This window comes from Lynx rufus, unplaced genomic scaffold (assembly GCF_022079265.1).
Source record: "Lynx rufus isolate CCGP_SWC_20201006 ecotype Redwood Valley unplaced genomic scaffold, mLynRuf1.p SCAF_7, whole genome shotgun sequence".
Classification (NCBI taxonomy): domain Eukaryota; kingdom Metazoa; phylum Chordata; class Mammalia; order Carnivora; family Felidae; genus Lynx; species Lynx rufus.
This window is the reverse complement of record NW_025814889.1, coordinates 80809813-80829126: the sequence shown is the minus strand read 5'-3', so window position 1 is coordinate 80829126 and position 19314 is coordinate 80809813. Positions and strand designations below refer to the sequence as shown.

Genomic DNA, 19314 nt, shown 5'->3' with positions numbered 1-19314 from the left:
CATCCCAGCATATCACAAGGTAAAGGGTCAGCTATGTCACAAGCCCACAGGCTGGGAAGTGGAGATTGTATCTGAGCACCTTGATAAGGATTGTTTCTGTCCCGGGGATGGTAGTGAGAACATTATGGGGCAATGGGAACATAAAGTAAAACAAGGATGTTGAGGTAGTTTTTTCAAAAGCTTGCTTGTGAAAGGGTTGGAAAGAAGTCAGAAAGGGATAACACAAACACTTTGTTTATTTTTTCATATTAAAACTTTTTTAACATTTATTTATTTTTGGAGACAGAGAGAGACAGAGTGCGAGCAGGGGAGGGCTGTGAGAGAGGAAGACACAGAATCCAAAGAAGTTCTAGGCTCTGAGCTGTCAGCACAGAGCCTGACACGGGGCCCAAACTCACAAACCGTGAGATCACGACCTGAGCCAAAGTCAGACGCTTAACTGACTGAGCCACTCAGGCTCCCCTATTTGTTCCTTTTTAAGATGTCTGTCTGTATATTGAAAAGAGAAAGCCAAGAGAGGATCACAGTGAACTAAGCAGGAGAGAACGGGGTGCTGTACAAAATGGGTTCCTGAGGTGAGGTGGGCACATCCAGAGCTCAGGGAGAAGCCTCTCTCCTTCTACACATCTGAACTTTTCCCGCTGAACTTCACAAGTGTCCTGGATGGTTCTGCACACTGCTGAGACAGAGTCCGAGACTATGTGGCATGCCAGAGTCAGTCAGTTACTAAATAGAGAACCCCACCTCTAACCCTGTGGACTAGGAGGGGCATGCCTTCTCTTCCAGGGCGTGATGACTCCTACTACCACTTATGCCAATTGTCATTGTATGCCAAGTGAGGCCCTTGCCCACTGTGTGTCCCTCAAGACAACACCACAACCCACTCACCTTTGCCTGTCTGGACCCAGCAGTGCCCAGCAGCACTGGTTTGATCGAAACCCTAGTTTTCATGTTATCCTCAGCTCCCTAGCTTGGGCCTGAGAACAGATGGAGGAGGGAGATGGCCAATCTTGACATAGATATTCCTCAATAATGGATAATTATGATTAATTATACCACAGGATAATGACTATGATTTCCAATCATTGAATGAAAAACAACTGAAGTGGGGCAAGTGATTGCCTCTCCCGAGGCCACACAGCTAATAAATTACAAAGTCAAGCCACAAACCCATATCTCCAGGGCTGGCTCTGTCATCCCAACCAAACACAAGTCCACAGGAAGGGATTGCGAGGTGAAGAGGGCACTTTTGGATTCTCCACTAATCTGGATTATCCATACTACTGGCCATCCTCCCCAGCTGAAGGACAAGCCCAGAAGAGACTACGTCCTCCTACTAACTTACCCAGAGACCTTTCTGGAGTTGAGAATGATTAGCTGGAACTGAAGTCACTTTGGTGACATCTACAGAGACTGAGAAACTCTGGTTACCGTATGGAGAGCCTCAGAGAAGATCCCAGCATCTCCAGGCCTTAGTGAGGAGGGGCCTCAATATGTCCTGAAGGCAGCCTCCTGGGATGGACTTGGCCCAACCCCTGGGAAGCCCCAACCACTCCATCATCTCCTGAGGAGGCTGAGTCTGACCTCCTGGGTCACATGGCCACTTCCCTGTGACGTAGACATTTCTGGGCACAGCCCTCCTGCCAAAGTCCCCTCCTCAGAAAGCTCTCACGGCCTCTCTTAGGACCCAGATATCACCAGAGATGGTAGCCCAGGTGATAGGTAGGATGGTGAGGGGAGAAGCAGGCAGAAGATGTTTGGATGCCAGTCAGGCTTGTGCTGGCCCCAAGGCTGATGTCCAGGGCTGACCTACAGTGAAGGCGGCCACTGGCCAGCCCCAGCCAGCCCTTGTTGACTTAACAGGTGGCTCTGAGGTGGGAGAAGAGAGGAAAAAGAGAGCACACCACTGGAAGACTGGTTCCCCTTGGTCCCTATCATCATTAAAAGAGGCCCAGAGAGACAGTACGCACACACTAGCTCCCAGGACCTCCAAGAATTCTGTGGTATACCTACTCTGGCACATGGAAGCATGAGGTTTACAGCTCTCCTCTTCCTGGCAGCTCTGGCTGGGGTCCTGGTCTATGCCCATGAGCATGGCCCTTCCCCTGCACCCATCCTTATAGCCCCCCCTAAGGTGGGCCCTGCCTCCCCTCCTCCCTTCCCCTCCTCAGCAAAGCAGTTCTCCCAAGTGTGTCTCTCCATCTCTCCTGCCTGCCACCGGGTTCACCACACAAGGGCCTGTGCCCACTAATGAAAGGAAGCGACGCACCCTCCGGCACCTGCCTGGCTCTACAGCCCGGTCTCTGGTTTGCCCGTTCTTCTCTAGCTACTATGGAATTCTTTTTCTCCACCAATGAGCTTACCTTTGCCACCTGCCCAGGCTCTCATATAGCTGCTTGCCCATCCCCCACTCCATTCTTTTACCCGCCCACTGTCAACGCCTCCTATCCAATCTTCAAATGCTTGCCCCTTTACCTCTTCATGACTATGGATGGATTTCCTCAGAGCAGCCTCACTGAAGTCCCAGAACAGTTTAATTCCCTATTACCCATGTTATTACCTCCTGTATGCCTCCTTCCTACCACCATCATGAATGTAATTAAATCATTTTTCATGTAATTATGTTAATTCATCCAAATCCCCAACGGACTGTCAGCTTCCCCAAGCAAAGACTATCTATCTTCCTCAAAGCTATATCCTCAACTTCTAACACAATATCTAGTACCTAATACGTGCCTCATTTATGTTGTTGAAAGAATGATGGAATGGAGGGCTGATAAAAATCAGAACCCATCCTGCCCCATCACTACAACCAGGTCATGCCCCTTCCATTTTAATTAAGAAACTCAGACATCCAACAAGGTATAGAAGAAAGTCAGAAAATGATTCCATTCTAACAAAGATGTTATAAGTTAGCCTAGGTCTTTGGGGAAGATAACAGAAAGACAGGTTTGGTTGAGATATTAAAAAGCATTTCTGGTAGACCCTGTGTGGCAGACATTTCTTTCCCATCTGTCCACACCCATGCTCCTGTGATTAGAGGTCTTGGAACTTCAGGGAGCCCCAGTTGGATCTGGCTTACCCACCTGACATGGCCACTCCTCCCTCCTTTGCCAGTGACACAAAGGCTGCCTCTGCCCCAGGATCGGTGAACTTATGAGTCCTTCCTCTCCTACCTGCCCCAGCCCTGGGTGAGAGGGTTAATGAGGAGAGGTGTGAGTAGATGAAAGAAGAGAAGTAGAAGAGGCATTCAGGGCAAAAGGTCGGTGATACCCACCTCTAGGAGCCAGGGAGAGGAGAGACTTCCTGAAAAAGAAAATTATGTACCAGAACAGGATAGAGCCCAGGGGAGGAAAAGGTCATCCCTGCCAGAAGTGAAGGAAGGAAATGGAAAAGATAGGAAAGTTCGTCTTGACTAGCAGGAGGAAGACAACATGGTGGGGGGTTGTCAGAAGTTTTCATCATGTCCCATCCTCAGCAACACTGCCATTCAAAACCTTTCGTGTGGTTCCCCGTGTCCCACCACGTAACTCCCATTTCCTGGCCTGATGCTCATGGTGCCCATGATCTGGATCCAGCCTACCTCTCAAATTTAATTTCCCCAGACTCTACCTCTTGCGTCTTCCATATCAGGCAAAGTGAATGACTTCCCTTTTCCTGGATAACTCTCCAACCCCTCACTTGTCCAGGCCTAGCATGCTTCCAATCCCAGCCGTTCTCCAAAGCCTGCCCCCCATCCCCACTAAGAGTTCCTCCAGGTCCCTGAAAGCCTATAATACAAGCTTCTTCTTTCCAGCTGAGCTCCATCCCTCCCACACCTGCACCCACACTCTAGTCTGTCACAGAGTATCTTGCTCTGTGTGGCATTTTCTGTGTGGCCCACTCGCATTCTCATGAGGGAGAAGTTAGTCCCCTGAGCAAAACCTCTCCACACTAGGAGGCTGGTTTAGGGGATGAAAACCAGTGGTGAGGGGCGGTGGGGGGTGGTGGTGAGAAGGGGGCATTCTCTTTTAAGAGCCAACTGGTCTTTTCTTCTCTCTGAATCATAATCCACTGGAGGGAAAGTCCATGAAAGAACAGGAGACAGCAGGAAAAGACCAGAGCTGAAAAGGCCTGTGAAAGAGTAAGGCCTGGAGGGGATAAACACCACCACTGGGGGTGAGGAGGGCGCTCTTGTTCCTTTTACCCTCTCCACCTCTTGCAGCAGCCCAGGAGGCATCAACAGCTGAAAAGACAAATGCAGAAGCCCTGGGGTTAACCAAAAGGACACCAAAGACATCAATGATGCTATAGATCCAGCCTTGGACAGAGGGGGGTGGGCAGGGGTTGGTTCCTACCTGCTCCCACACACAGAATCACTGGGGTGGTAATATTTGCTGTGTATACCCACCTACCACCTTTCCCGTGAGAGAGCAGATGGTTTCCTCAGCAAAACCACTTCACTTTAGGGGTCCCCACGGTGCCTAGGGTGGGGGTTGGGGGTTCTCTTACAATAAAACCACTCTTGTGCCCTGAATTACTATCTGTCCTAGAAAATGGCCAAAAGGAAGAAGATGCTATTAAGGAACTCGCAAAGCCAGCACTGCATACAATTAAAGCTCTAAAAAACAATGGTGAAGGTGAGTGTGTCCCAAGACGAGTGGGACCTTGTGGGCCCCAGTATCAGCATCCCCATCCCTCCTCCAAAGCCATGTACCCAACCCCACCCCACACGTGAGTCCTGGAACCACCACAGTGCCTCCCCACTGAACCTTCACTCTTGCTGTGCCTTTAAAGATCTCCAATTTTTCATCCACATACAAACCACCATGGTCACCTGATACCAGATTGCCCCTGGGGGGTCAGCTCCAGCCTTCCCACTGCAGAGCCTGTCCAGGTGGAGAAAGGCAGGTCTCTTGGTCTCTGGTGAATCTACCCTTGACTCCCGTGCAAGGCCCTCCAGGGGCTGGGTGAGGTTGGAAAGCAGAAGACTGAGTTGAGGAGAATGGACATGGTGGAGCTGGGGTCTGGACCACATTCATATTCTCTTCTTTCCCACTCTTTCCTCTCCATCCTCAACTCTCTCTCCCTCTGTCTTTCCCCCTCCTTTTCTCATTTTTCTATAGCTATCCTATATGATGTCATCCATGATATTAAGGATAGGGGCACCTGGGTGGCTCAGTCATTTAAGCATCCAACTTTGGTTCAGGTCATGATCTCACAGTCGTGGGCTCGAGCCCCACATTGGGCTCTGTCCTGACAGCTCAGAGCCTGGATCCTGTTTTGGATTCTTTGTCTCCCTCTCTCTGTGTCCCTCCCCAGCTTGCACTTTGTCTGTCTCTCAAAAGTGAATAAATGTTAAAAAAAAAAAATTGTTTAAGGATAAACCCAACTTGCAGCCAAAACTGTAATGAGAAGCTAAGAAATGATGCCCAGAAGCACGCAGGCTTCAAGACAGTAGCATAAAACCTAAAAAAAAATTTTTTTAATTAAATTAAAAATAAAACCACTATTAAGCTGAAAGCATCAAACTTAGAGTATGTATGTGCTTTCTTTAAAGGGTGGTGAAAAGCCTAGTCAGGTGTCCCCAGGATGGAGGGCCCCCCCCATGAGGCATCATAAGCTTCCCAGAGAGCAGAGACCCCAGAGAGTTCATTCACTCATACCTGCCCCCTCATCCATGTCTGCAGGAGCTGAGCCTCCCAAATTGGTTTTACTTTTATTCCTCAATTTCCCTGCCCAGTCACATTTTACTATGCATCAGAACGTTGACTGAGACTTTTTCCACAGCCCCAGAATTGGCCCTAGGCCCACACCTGGAAGCCACAGGCCACGAATAGCCTACATTCCATGGAGAACTTCTGATACCAGGAGCATTACACCACTCTGCTCCCCACCCTGAGACTTACCAAGAGTTAGAAAAGCCACCCAACCCCAATCTACCCCTGGGCTAGCATTCCATGCCTATGGAGTAGGAAAAAATGGAATCATCAGAGTCACTTGCTCTGTGGGTAATGCAGTGCTCCTACCAGAGATTTTTCTTGAATGCTCCATGGAAGAAGGAGGGAGATGCTCCTTCCCTCCTCCAAGTCAAGTAAGGGGCTGTGGGAATCACTCATAGATTGGAGGTTCTAGTCCAAAAGGGGACTGGTACTCCCCTCTCTGAATGGATGCTCACTCTAGGCTGACCCGGATAGCCCAGACTGGAGCACAGTAAGACAGCTCTGGGGAGAGCCTGTGTCCCCAGGTGGCAACAATATGTTAGTGAGGGCTACACTACTATAAATAATAACCCAAAGTATAATGGTTCAAACACAATGGTACATCTTTCTCATGTACCAGATTTGAGGGAAGGGGGCAGGAGTCAGTCCTCTCCGTGTAATCATTTAGGGATTCGGGCTGGCAATTGCTTTGGCATCAAGGTCATTCTGTCATCTTCTTCACCATTCCAACCACACAAATGTGGAAGGATCCCACAAGATTGCTTGAAGGTTTGTCTGGGCTATACTAGTAAGTGATACAGGTTGTTGGCAAGAACTCAGTCTCATGGCCACACTTAACTGCAAGGATCTAGCAGGAAGATGATCAGCATGAATGTTGGTGTCCCTGTGGCAGAAGTTGTGGCAGAGTGAACCACAAAATTGGTGCCTGATTGCCATCTGAAACTTCTAGAGGCAAGAAGTGTTTCATGGTAGACCATAGAAGAGATGTAAGAACACACTCCCACCTCAGTCTCCTGAAGCCTTTGGAGGGCAAGGGAGAGAACTTAGAAATTCCCGTTGCTCTCATGAATGCATTTAGAAAAGTGGTCAAGGGCCAAGAGTCTGTACAGGAGGTTCCAAGCCAGGAGAAAGGAGGCAGCACCTGGTGACAAGGTTGAGTTGTCAGTCACTCACAGGGCCCCAGAGGAATTGTCACTTTTTGAGGGGTTCCACAGCAATGGCAGGAGCTGGGGTGAATCTGAACACCATCCACCTGGAGACCATCACACCCTACATCAGTGGAAGTCCCTAGAAGAGCAGATAAATGGAGACCAAGCCAGAAGACCAGGACATCTCCCTCCATTAACAGGGACCAGTCACCTTAGACGATCTCTGCCTATCCTGTCGCACCTCCCTGAGATACAGGACCTGACCCCTTTCCCCCTTCGTGTCTCTCCAGTTAAGTGTCTGCCGGGGAAGAAAAGGAGGGAAAGTTTTAAACTGGAAGGACTCTTAACCAAAAGACACTAAAAAAGGTAGAATCTGCTTAAATATGTCACTAAAAATGGGAAAGGGAGATTTGACATATTTGGAAGCACTGTTTGCAAAAAAAGAAAACACCAAATCCCAGCTAGTCAATTAACTGTTGTTTCCAAAGATAAAATTAACCCACAAGGACCAGGATCTGCCATCATGGAAATAGTCAAGAACTGAACACTCAGTTCTGAAGGGGTCTTCTGTCATGTCTACTAAACATTCAGCTCCAATTCTCCAAAAATTCAGGAAAACACACAGAAGGAGACACAAAGAATGATAAAGCAAGCATGATTAAATGTTAACATTTCTGGACTCCAGTTCCCAGTGGACCTAGGAAGAGCATGCGAAGATTCTTGGTACTATTTTTGCAAATTCCCTGTAAGTCTGAAGTTATTTCAAAATAAAAAGTAAAAATACTACAGAAAATGTAAAAGGAGAAGGAGGAGGAGGAGAAGGAGGAGGGGAAAGAGGAGGAGGAGGAGGAGGGGAAATAAAATCAGGAGGTTTCACATGGAAATCCAGATCTCCAGTTTCTCTTGAAGTTGAATGTCTGGCAACAATCAGCTTGAGGGAGGGGCAGCTGATCACTTTAGAGGCCCCAGGCACACCCCAATTGGCTCCAGTTCTACCACTTCTGACTCCCTAACCCTGAGGTGGAGGGACACTTCTCATTCATCATTGCACTATTGTCTGCCTTATATCTGGCCTGCCTGGCTCATCTATGTTACCTGCCTGACTCCTGGACGCATTGACATTTGCAACCCTTAACCCTGACCTTTGACTCCAAATCCCTGGATCACATGGGAGCCATGAGAATTCTTTTGGCTTAGACCATAGGCAGAAGGGCTGGCTCTTTGTTCTTTATGACTCTCTGTGGCTCCCTGTAGCTCGCCACATCACCTGTGAAACCAGAAACAGAAAAAAGGGTCCTTCATATTAAGGTCTGGAAAAAGCTTCCTAAAGTTGCAGAGGATGTATTTTTCCCTCTAGGCCCTACTTGATGTCCACTAAACCTTCCAAAATCAAAATGTTGAAAGATACTGTAATGGTTCATTTTATGTATCATCTTGACCAGGCCACGGTGAGCAGCTATGTGGTCAAACATCATTATGGATGTTTCTGTGAGGGAGCAGTTTGAGTGAGATTAATAGTTAAATCAGTGGACTTTGAGTTCAGTGGATTGCCCTTCAGAATATGGGTGACCCTTGTGTAATCAGGTGAAGGTCTGATAGAACAAAACACTGACCTCCCCTGAGCAAGAGGGAATTCTGCCAGCAGTAGCCTTCAGACATGAACTACAGATCTTGGACTTTCCAGCCTCCATAATCATATGAGCCAATTCCTTAAAATAATACACACACACACACATACACACACACACGCGCGCGCGCGCGCGCAATTAGCTCTATTTTCCCTAAAGGACCCTGATTATTACAGGTACTAATTAGTTAAGACTAGAGAAACAGTGTTATAGAGGCCTAATGTTTACTATAAAATAGATTTCGTATTCAAACATAGAGTTGTGGTTGATAGCAAAGACTCTAGAGCCAGAAAGCCCATGTCTAAAACCAGCTCTGCCCCATACTAGCTATGTGATCATGGGCCAGTCCTTTAACCTACCTTTACTTTAGTTCCCCCATATGTAAAGTGAGAGTATTAACAGTACCCATCTCATTGGGTTGTTATGCAGATTAAATGAGATAAAATTTATAAAGCTCTGAAAACAGTGCTTGCTTGGCACATATTATATGTTGTATGTTTGTTAAATAAGTAGAATAAGAGTCTTTAAAATAACTCTACTCATTGCTTTGTCTTAACACCTCCCCCACGAACAGATGAATGATCAAGGACATTAGGGGAGTGTAGCAATTTGGGCCAGCCCATAAGAGCTTGGCAGAGAAGATCAGCCATGTGAATTGCAGCAATCAGGGTAAGATACCCCTCATATACACAGCTTAAGTCTGTGTCTTGAATATGTGAACTATCTACCCCAAGAGTCTGGGTCACTTTCTCCTTTAGAGTGTCTTCTAACCCTCTAACCCCAGGACAGGGTTTAACACACAGGAGAAGGGGAACAAGGAGGAGACATTCAGCATGGGTCAGACAGGGTGGAACGTATCACTCAGGGTCCTGGCAGAAAACCTATGGCATGATCAGAAAGTTTTTTTAAGAGACGTTTTAATGAAAAAAAAATTTATTTACAGAGGTACGAGTAAGGACTCACAGCAGCAGAAAGCCATTACCATCCCTAACACTGAAGGGAGAGGAAATAGCATTCCCTGACACCAGTTAGGAAATGGAGCTGTGGAACCAGTGTCACCAGACAAGCTATTGTCATAGAGGAACACAGCCACTGTTACTCCATGCTGTATTAATAATCGGTGGCTTCATAACAAATTATTCCAAAACTAGCAACTTCAAATAACATCATTTCTTACTTCACAATTGCTGTGAACCAGGAGTCCAGATGTAGCCTAGCTGGGTCCTCTGCTCAGAATCTCTGACAAGGTACAATGAAGATATCATCAAAACTGCAGTCACCTCAAGACTCAACTACAAAAGGACCCACTTCCAAACTCAATCACATGATTGTTGGCAGGATTCAGTTTCTCATGGACTGTTGAACTGCAGACTAAGGCAGCCCTCAGTTCCTTGCCACCTGGACCTCTCCACAGAACAGCTCATGCTATGGAAGCTCTCTTCATCTGGGCAAGCAAGCTGAGAAGACTCAGAAAGAGAGAGATATTATACATATAAGCAGGACAAAAGTCATAGTCTTTTATAACCTAATCTCAGAAATGATATCCTATCACTTTTTCCATTTCCCATTTGTCAGAAGTGAATCACTAGATCCAGAATGGGTATTACACAACGGCATAGATACCAGGAAGTGGGGATCGCTGGGCACCATCTTAGAAGTCTATCTACCAAGGTATCTACCTGCCACACTTGCCAAAGCAGGGAGAGAACAGGAAGAACGAATGCCTTAACCTCTCTTCCCCATTCTGACTTCCCACTAGTCTCTCCCATTGGCCAAACTCAACTAGAAGCTAGAAGGCAAGAGAGCCCAGGTGGTGCACCCCATAAAAGTCATCCTTCCAGACCAGTGCAGAGATGGTCAGAAAACAGATCTGAAGCAGAGAAGGAAGCAAAGAACTATGAATAGAGAATAACCAGGAGAATAACAAATAAGAAAAGACACCTTGGCAACTGACAGAGTTATCATGGAGGTCAGATACCTTAGAAGACAAGACTCCACCCAGATACATGAGTGCATCTCTCTTCAAGATACATATCCAATTCTTTCCCAGGCCCTATAATTTGGCGTAACATTTCTCCTGGGCCCTGTTATAAAATACTGAAATTTTTCTATGGAACTAAGTTCCCTACCTTCCATCTCACCCACATTTATGTCAATACCTGCCTCTTTAATTCATGAAGCCAAGAGGAGAATTAGGAGAGGAAAAGGGCTGAGCAGTGACATTTGGAGAGACCTTGCTCTGTGACAGCTCTAGTGTTGATGCCAAAGTTCTAATTTCCTCTTAGAAAAACTTGTGCAAATATCATGGTTTGCTCCTGTTGGTTTTTTTGATGTGCTCATGGAGACCGTTGGGATCTAGAGGCACAGCCTCTCCTACTATAACGTACACATGGACACAAACACATGCACCCACATACACACACACATACCAGGGCACTGATGCAGTCAAAACTCTCTCCTGCTCCTCAAGATCAAGACCCATCAAGTTAAAGCCACCACCATCTTCAAGGCTTCCAGGCCTGGATCCTTAGATGGGTAGTTAATGCTAAGTCTTGTCCCTGCATTAATTCAATGCACCCCTCTTCTTCACCTACTGGCCATCATTAAATGCCAGATAAATCTTAAGTATCAAATCACACAGGGAGTTAGTGGGTGAGCAGTTGCTTTAAACCCAGTTCCTACTCGACATGACTGGAGCAGATCAACCTCCTGAATGTCATTGTCATCTTACCTGCAGGTTAAGGATGGGTGAAACCTAGATTAAGGATAGCCACAAAGGACCCACCCCTCATGCCTGTGATGTCCCACTCCATCAGTTTTCTCTTCCTTTATCTTATGAGGAGACTAATGCTCTGAACACAAGCACCCAAGTACCCTCATGTTATAAACTTCCTGATACCCTCTCTCCACACCAATCTTCAGAACAGCCTTGAGGCAGAAAGCTGCAGCACCACCCAGGGCCTGGCAAAAGCCAACACCAAGCAAATGAGAGTCACAAACTTGTATACAGAACCCTATTCTCCACCCACCACCCCTTCAACCGTCTCCTGTGTCTCCTTCACCCCATTCTATTTGGCATTCAGCACCAGCCTGAACCAAACCTACCCAGAAAGATGAGCCTTCTGCAAGTACAAGTATCCCACACATCTGCATAGAATTTTATTGTTGAAAAAATGCTTTGCCATGTATTATCTCACTTAATTTCCATCACAATTTTGTACATAGCAGCTGTAACTCCCAGACGACAGATGAAAACCCTAAGGTCTTCAGTATATAGCAATGTACCATCCTGTATATATGCCAAAGCCAGAACTCAAGATCCAGGCCTTTTGAATGCCAGCTCAAGGAAGGAAGAAATCCCTAGTCAAACACAATTATCTGCTTCTCTGGGTTGTTCACACCATGGATCAGCTCCCCACTTGAAGGAAGAACCAAGTTCCAACTTCAGTGAACCACCATTGTCCTGTAATCAGAAGATCCTCTGAGAAACAGGGGCTCCCATCAGTTGGGCCTGATGATAGAGGTTGACAGGGGTCCATCTGAGGGTTAGGAGTTCCTCCTAGGGGTTAGATAATAACTTCAAGAGCAGGAGACAACTCCAGAGAAGTCATTCATGCCTCCAAACCCGTCCCCTCAAGAGGAGAAAGGAACCATGAACTTAGTCCCCAGATGTTCTGAGTGTGGCCTCCTGGGGAAGGAAGCTCACATAGTCTGGGGAAACCTTCAAGCCCCTGCACGGAGTCCTGTACAGATCGAGGCAAAAGGTAGACAACATGATCTTACAAACACCCAACCTCCTCCTGGGGGAGACGCCAGTCCTATTAATACCATCAACAGACACATTCTAGAATCTCCCCAAACAAAATTTCCTCTGCATCTGGTCCATGAGATCCCAAGGATGTGAAGCCAGAGGGCAAGTAGGAAGGAGAAGGAAGGGGGGAGGAAGAGGATGGCTGGAAGTCAGTAGGGAAAGGATGCCAGCTACTAGCCAGCCCCAGATATCCCTTGTTGACTTAGCAAGTGACAGTCTGGGGAAGAAGGGGAGGAGGACACGGAAGTCACACCCCTCCAAACTTGATTCCCATTGGCCCTCGGTATCCTTAAAAGGGCCCAGGAGTATCTGCACTGGTATTCCTGGACCCCCTGAGGATTCTGTGGTTATACTTGCTTCTCACTCCACAGCATGAGATTCTCAGCTCTCCTCCTCCTGGCAGCTCTGACTGGGGCCCTGGTCTGTGCCCGTGAGTATGGCCCTTCCCCTGTACCCCACCAGAGCCCTGACAGTCCAGGGAAGCCTTAACTCTGGTCTTCATTTTTCTCTTTCTCTCCCAGTGCTGTCCTGGCTCCTCCTGTTCCTGCAAGTGACTCCTGCCCCCAGTTCTCTGCCCATAGGCTCTTTACCCGCATTGGTCAGGGAGCCAGGAACCCCCTGGTGCTGTCTGCTCTCCAGCCCATCCCCTCACACACCTTCCTTTATCCACTATGCTCCAGCCACCCTGGCCTTCTTACAGGCCTTCTGGGCCACCACATAGAGGTGCAGGTTATCCCCTGCACAGGGGTGTCAGGCAGGGGATGGAGGGGGCTGAAATCTAGCCCATGGTCCATTTGCCAAGCAATGGGCCCTGCCCATGGCCTTGTGTCTCTGGATGCCTCTTCCTGAGAAGAGCAAAAAAAAAAGAAAGAAAAGCGCTATTCGTGCCAGGACAACCCTGCTGCTCCTCAAACACTGGGGCCTTCCTTCTTGCTCTTCTTTCTGCCTGGAATTCTTTTCCTCTCCTTGTCACTTTCCTCCAGCCAATCCAGAATGTCACCTGGCCAATGCTTTCTCATCTGTCAAATCTCAGTTCAGATATCAATTCCTCAAAAAAGCCTTCCATGAACATGTAGGAAAAATTAGACTTTGCTTGCTGTTATCACACCACTCCGCACTTACCCCTCTAGCACCGTCACACGGTGACTCAATAATTATGTCATGGAATGTAAGCTGGGTCAGGGCAGGGTCTTTCCACCTTCTTCAGCACTGAACCCCCTCCACTTAGCAGAGCACTTTGCATAAACATTGTGTTGAAACAACAGAGACAAGGAGGGCTGGAGTCCAATCCCAGAAATCACTCATGCATGGCCCCATGGCCCCTGCACTGTCCCCCTCAGCCACAGAGGAGCCTGAGCGCCTCCAACCACAGCCAATTCCCTGGCGCGAATCTCACGGCACCCTCACAGGCCAGAGGCAATCTGGAGGAGGGCAGTTTTCAGAGCATATTACACTTCTCCCGGGAGAACCTGCTTCAAACAACTGTAGGAGGGGTTAAACACCAGACAGAGTGCTTGGTGGGTCTACTGATGAGGCAGAAGGGCACATTTCACCAATAGGGAAACGTGTCTCCCTGTGTCCATGAACTCTCCTTAGAGCTGAGGATACAGAATGGGAGGTAGGATGGCTCAGATGGGTCAGGTTCAGTCCTTACTGTCACCTCTTTCTTCCACTGCAGAAGATGCCTCCTCTGATCCCACCGAGGCTACTCCGGGGACTGTGGCCAGTGAGTCCTTCTGTCCCTCCTGTCCCTGTGCTCAAGGGGAGGGTCTAACAGCCAGGGATGTGGGTGGAGGCTGGAAGAGGAATGGGGGGTGGGGGTGGGTCCTGCTCTTGGTGGTAACAAGAGGAGCATGGATTGGGGTGCAACAAGGCTAAGGATGAAATGGGACAACCCAGGCAGGCAAGATCAGTAGGAAGAATGGGGAAAGGGTTTGTTATGGATAAAAGGGAGAAAAAGATGAGGTTGAGTGATAAGGGAAATGATACCCATGCGGTATTGATACCTTCACCTACACACACTTCCTGTAACTCCCAACTCCTTAGCAAGTTGCCCGATATCCAGCTTCAGACACCATTTGCATCCTGGTTTTCCATGCTTCTCTTTCATGTACAGCCCACATCAACTAAATTGAACTTGTTTGCATTCTCCATTCCTATCCTATACACACCTTCCCCAGAACTCTGGCTGACTGACTGACTTCCTGCCCCCAAGGAAGCCCCTTTAGAATATCCTCCCTGCCAAAATCCTGCTTTCAAGACCCAGCGTCGCTCTGACTAGCTCCTTGATTCCCCCCATATCCTAGCCCAAATACCTCCCCAACCCTGCCCATTAGAAGCATGCAACCCTGCCCTCCAACCCTGCCATCCAAGAGGCACTGTCTTAGTCCATCTGGGCTGTACAGCAAATCACCACAGACTGGATGGCTTAAACAACAGACATTTATTTCCCACAATTCTGGAGGCTGGAAATCCAAGATCAAGCTGCCAGCATGATCAGGTTCTAGTAAGGACCCTCTTCCAGATTACAGACTGCTGAGTTTTCACCACATCCTCACATGGCAGAAAGAGCCCTGGGGTCTCTTTTATAAAGACATTAATCCCATTCATAAGAGCTCCACCCTCATGACCTAATTACATCATAGGCCCCACCTCCTAAGACCATCATACTGAGGGGTAGGATTTCAATATATGAATTTGGAGGGGGACATAAACGTTCAGTCCCTCACAGGCACTTGTGTGTAGAAATCGTATCATCTCCGTAGCCTGGCCCCCAGCACATACTAGGTATCCTGGGCTCTGCCACTCGTTCCAAAGCTAAAAACCATTTGACTTTGCTAAAATCAACAAATTGGCGTGTTTGCAGCTGAACCTGAAGTGACTACATCTCCAGCGGAAACTGTTTCACCCCAAGAGACATCCCAGGAGCCAAACAGCGCCACCACAAGTAAAGGACTAAACCCACTGAGTAAGTCTCTGTCTCTACGCCAGATGACAACCCAGAGGAATCTCTGGTGGCAGGCCTCCATGACACTTCCTCCCACAGAGACGAGTCCAGGAAGAAGCAGACATACTCATTCCCCTGACCGTAAAGTCGCAAGTAGGGGCTCACACTGTACCCACTCACACAGCTTCCGCGATAGATTTTGCGGCCTGCACCCTCCATGGTTTCTTTCCTGGCCCACCCACCTTCCTAAGAGAAGAAGCTGGGCCACTCAGCAAAACTTCTTCACTTTAGGGATTTGTATAGGAACAATGTCTGGTGAGGGGCAGGAGGGGGAAGGGGGAGTTTTCTCGAAATGATGGGACTTTTCTGCTAATGTGATTCTTCTGCTCCAAAATTAGAATTCCTGGTGAGCAAAGGTAGCTTGGTAGCAGAACATGGCTTTCAAGAAGCAAGAAAAAAACTGCATGAAGGAAAACTTTATGAACGTGAGTATATCCCAAGGCAGAGCCTTGTGGGAACAGGAATACTCACCACTCATCATCCAGGGGCAGGAGGTGGGTCAGGACCCCCTTGCCCAGAGACCTGGAACTGCCACAGCCCCTCCCCACTGAATCTTCCCTCCTGTTGTCTTCAAATGTCCCCAGTTTCTCACACACACTCAAACCACAGGGTTGCCTGATGCCAGATTGCCCCTGGGTCTCAGCGCCAGCCTTCCCACTGCGGAGCCTGCCCAGATGGGGAAGGAGCGGGCGGGTCCCTGAGGCTCTGGCGAATCCACCTTTCATCCCTCTGACTCCCACGCAAAGCTGTCCAGGGGCTGGGTGAGGTTGCAAAGCAGAAGAGGGAGTTGAGGAGGATGGACAGGGTGGAGCTGGGGCCTGGGGCCTGTGAGCCTCATTCTCACCTCTGCTTTCTTCTAGGTGGAGTTGAATTAGCAGAAAAACTGAAGAAACTCGCTTCCAGTTCCTTTGCTCTAAGTTGAGTCTAAGAATTTGAAAACAACGGGGCCCCTGGACTCAAAGCCTTAAACATGCTTGCAGCCCAGAACGATTAAACTGAAGCATCCAACATGCTGTGTGCCTGTGCTCTGTGGGGCGGGCCCGGGAGGAGGTGGGGAGCAAAGCCATCCGCTGGAACGCCAAGAGACCCTGGGTGTCCTGACCCAGGCCCTTGGGCCTGTCAAGCCTTCCTTGAGGACACAACCCCTAACAAACCCTTTCATTTGCACTGAGCCACCAGCCACACGTGCTGGGCCTCCTTCTAGTGCAAATGCCTCTCCAGTTCTGGTCTAATTGCTCACATAGAGTGCCTCATGACATTTGAGCATTTCCAAAAATTAAATCAACCTCCAAAGAACCAGGATTTGTCATCCTGAAAATAGTCAAAGCCCGAGTCACTCTATTAAAGCCATTTTCTGGTGCCCTTATTAAAAATGCATCCCTCCTGCCTTCCATTCACCCTTTCTACACTGGGCCCAAGTGAAGGGCAATGGCTAATTAGACCAGATCAGTAAAATAATGAGCTGCTGCAGTGAGAGCTGGCACTTGACTAAAAGGCCTATTAACCCACTGCAACAATCCATGTGATTAGCGTACCCCGTTTCCCTCCACCACAGTCTGGGATCGCACTTCACACTCTGCACACAGGTGAGCAGGGGAAGAATATTCATGACTGTGGAAGAAGACAGGACAACGCTCTCCTGCCAACCCTCTTCCCAAGCCTGGTGTGCGGCAGGTGTGCTTTCTAACACTCCCAGAGTCCTTGATTCTAGATGGTCCTTCCTCCACCCCACCTAACACCCACCCCCTCTATCCTGGGAGTGACAGCATTCGACCTAGACCCTGTTTTATTTATTTTTTATGTATTTATTTATTTTGAGAGGGGGGCAGGGGCAGAGAGAGAGGGAGGGAGAGAGCGAATCCCAGGAAGGCTCCACACTGTCAGCACAGAGTCCTATGTGGGGCTTGAACTCACAAACCATGAGATCATGACCTGAGCCGAACTCAGATGCTTAACTGACTGAGCCACCCAGGCACCCCGACATAGGCCCTGTTTTAAATGGGGTGAAGAAATTCATCTCCTTCCTCCCTCCTCCCACCATGACGACACATTCTCCATTTCTGAGAGCACTGCCTACGAAGCACAGAGAGACCTCCAGTAGCAGGCCCCCCGAGCGCCAGTTACAATCAACACTGGGTAAATAGGGCACTTCCCACTCAAGTAGACTGCCACCCTTTTATGTGTTCAGTTGTGTCCCCCAAAAAGATTTGTGGAAGTTTTAACCCCTGGTCCCTCCGAAGGTGACCTTATTTGGAAATTGAATCATTGCGGATATAAATTAGCGAAGGTCATACTGGACTATGGTGGGCCCATAATCCGATATGACTACTGTCCTTGTAAGAAGAGAGAAAGTTGGACATAGAGTCACCTATGATGTGAAGACACATCAAGGGTAGATGACCATGAGACATGGAGTCAGGGACTGCAGTGATGCATTGGTAAGACCAGGAACACCAAGAATTGCCGGCAAACACCAGAAGCTAGAAGAGGCAAGAAAGGATTCTCCCCTACCAGTTTCAGAGAGAGTATGGCCCTACAATAAATTTGTCGTTCAAAGTCATCCATTTGACTTTATTATGGAAGCCCTAGGAAAGTAATACACACCCCCACCCCCATCCCCAAACGCGTCCTCTCTTCACGCTCCTGACTTTCATGTTATCACCAGAACTTCATACCCTTTGTCCTCTGTCACCCATTTCCCCCACTTCCCAGCTCCTGGCAACCACCAATCTACTCTGTCTCTACAAATTCGGGTTTTCCTAGATCCTACATAAGTGAGTGAATACACAATGTACCCTTCTCTGTTTGACTTATTTCAATTAGCCTAATGCCCTCAAGTTCTAGCCACACTGATATAAATGGCAGGATTTCCTTCTTTGTGGTGGCTGAATACTGTTGCATTATATTGATACGTATCTCCTAGAGTTTCACTGTAAACATCTTTTACCACCTTGTTAAATGTATTACTATTTTTATTCTTTTTGATGCTATTATAAATGGAGCTGTTTTCTTAATTTCTCTTTCTGATAGTTTGTTCTAAAAAAATGTTTTTAGAGGCACCTGGGTGGCTCAGTCAGTTAAACGTCCGACTTTGGCTTAGGTCATGATCTTGCGGTCCGTGAGTTTGAGCCCCGCGTTGGGCTTTGTGCTGACAGCTCAGAGCCTGGAGCCTGCTTTGGATTCTGTGTCTCCTTCTCTCTCTCTGCCCCTCCCACACCTGTGCTTTCTCTCTCCCTCTCTCTCTCTCTCTCAAAAATAAATAAACATTAAAAAAAATTTTTTAATTGCCACTTCCCGCATATATTCCCTGCTTTATTTTTGTCCTTAGCACTTCTTTTTTTTTTCAGCTATTTTGAGATATATTTAATACACAAAAAATGGCATGTTGTCAATGTATACATTTTAGTGAGTTTGGACCCATGATACCATTCCCACAATCAAGGTAATAAACATATCTATCACCTCCAAAAGATTTCTTGTGCCTATGTGTGCACACATGTGTGTTAAGAACACTTGGCATCTTAGCATGAGATTAACCCGCTTAACAAGTTTTTAAGCCATGACACTGTATTGTTAACTATAGGCACCATGTTATAACGCAGATCTCTAGAACTTATTCACTTTGTAGCATTTCTCATTATCTAATATACTATATAAGTTACTTGTCTGTTTTCTTTGTTTTCTTCACTAGAATGTAAGCACCATGAGGGCAAGGATTTCTATTCTTTTCACTGAGGTATCCCCAGTGCCTGAAACAGTTTCCAGAACATAGCAGGCACTCGATAAACATTAGCTGAGAGTTAAAATCACCACTTCCACCCTCCTCTCCATTTTCATCCTGTGAAATTAATGTCTCCATACTGTGGTTTTGTGCTGGTCTCAGCCTATCAATAACCAATGTGGTGGCCTTTGTGGTTTTTCTTATGATTGCAAGATGCCCTTCGGCAGTAACCATTGTGAAACTTTGGGGGGAAGAAAAGGTCATTACTTATAAGCCCCGTAAATGACATAGCGCACC

At 47.6% G+C, this 19314-nt stretch overlaps 1 protein-coding gene across 1 annotated transcript; it reads left to right on the top strand.

The window, feature by feature from the left end:
* The first annotated feature begins 12661 nt into the window (after positions 1-12661).
* LACRT (lacritin) lies at positions 12662-16218 on the top strand. The gene is made up of 5 exons (XM_047066056.1): positions 12662-12719; positions 13968-14015; positions 15156-15257; positions 15635-15721; positions 16157-16218. Exons 1-5 carry the CDS (start codon positions 12662-12664, stop codon positions 16216-16218), a joined length of 357 nt encoding a protein of 118 aa, XP_046922012.1.
* The last annotated feature ends 3096 nt before the right edge of the window (positions 16219-19314 follow it).

What these genes read in the sequence shown, in the direction of transcription:
- LACRT (XM_047066056.1), top strand. Translation starts at nt 12,662, where the DNA reads ATGAGATTCTCAGCTCTCCTCCTCCTGGCAGCTCTGACTGGGGCCCTG. An exon ending in TGGGGCCCTGGTCTGTGCCC is followed by an intron (nt 12,720 to 13,967) that starts GTGAGTATGGCC and finishes CTTCCACTGCAG; the next exon opens with AAGATGCCTCCTCTGATCCC. An exon ending in TACTCCGGGGACTGTGGCCA is followed by an intron (nt 14,016 to 15,155) that starts GTGAGTCCTTCT and finishes GCGTGTTTGCAG; the next exon opens with CTGAACCTGAAGTGACTACA.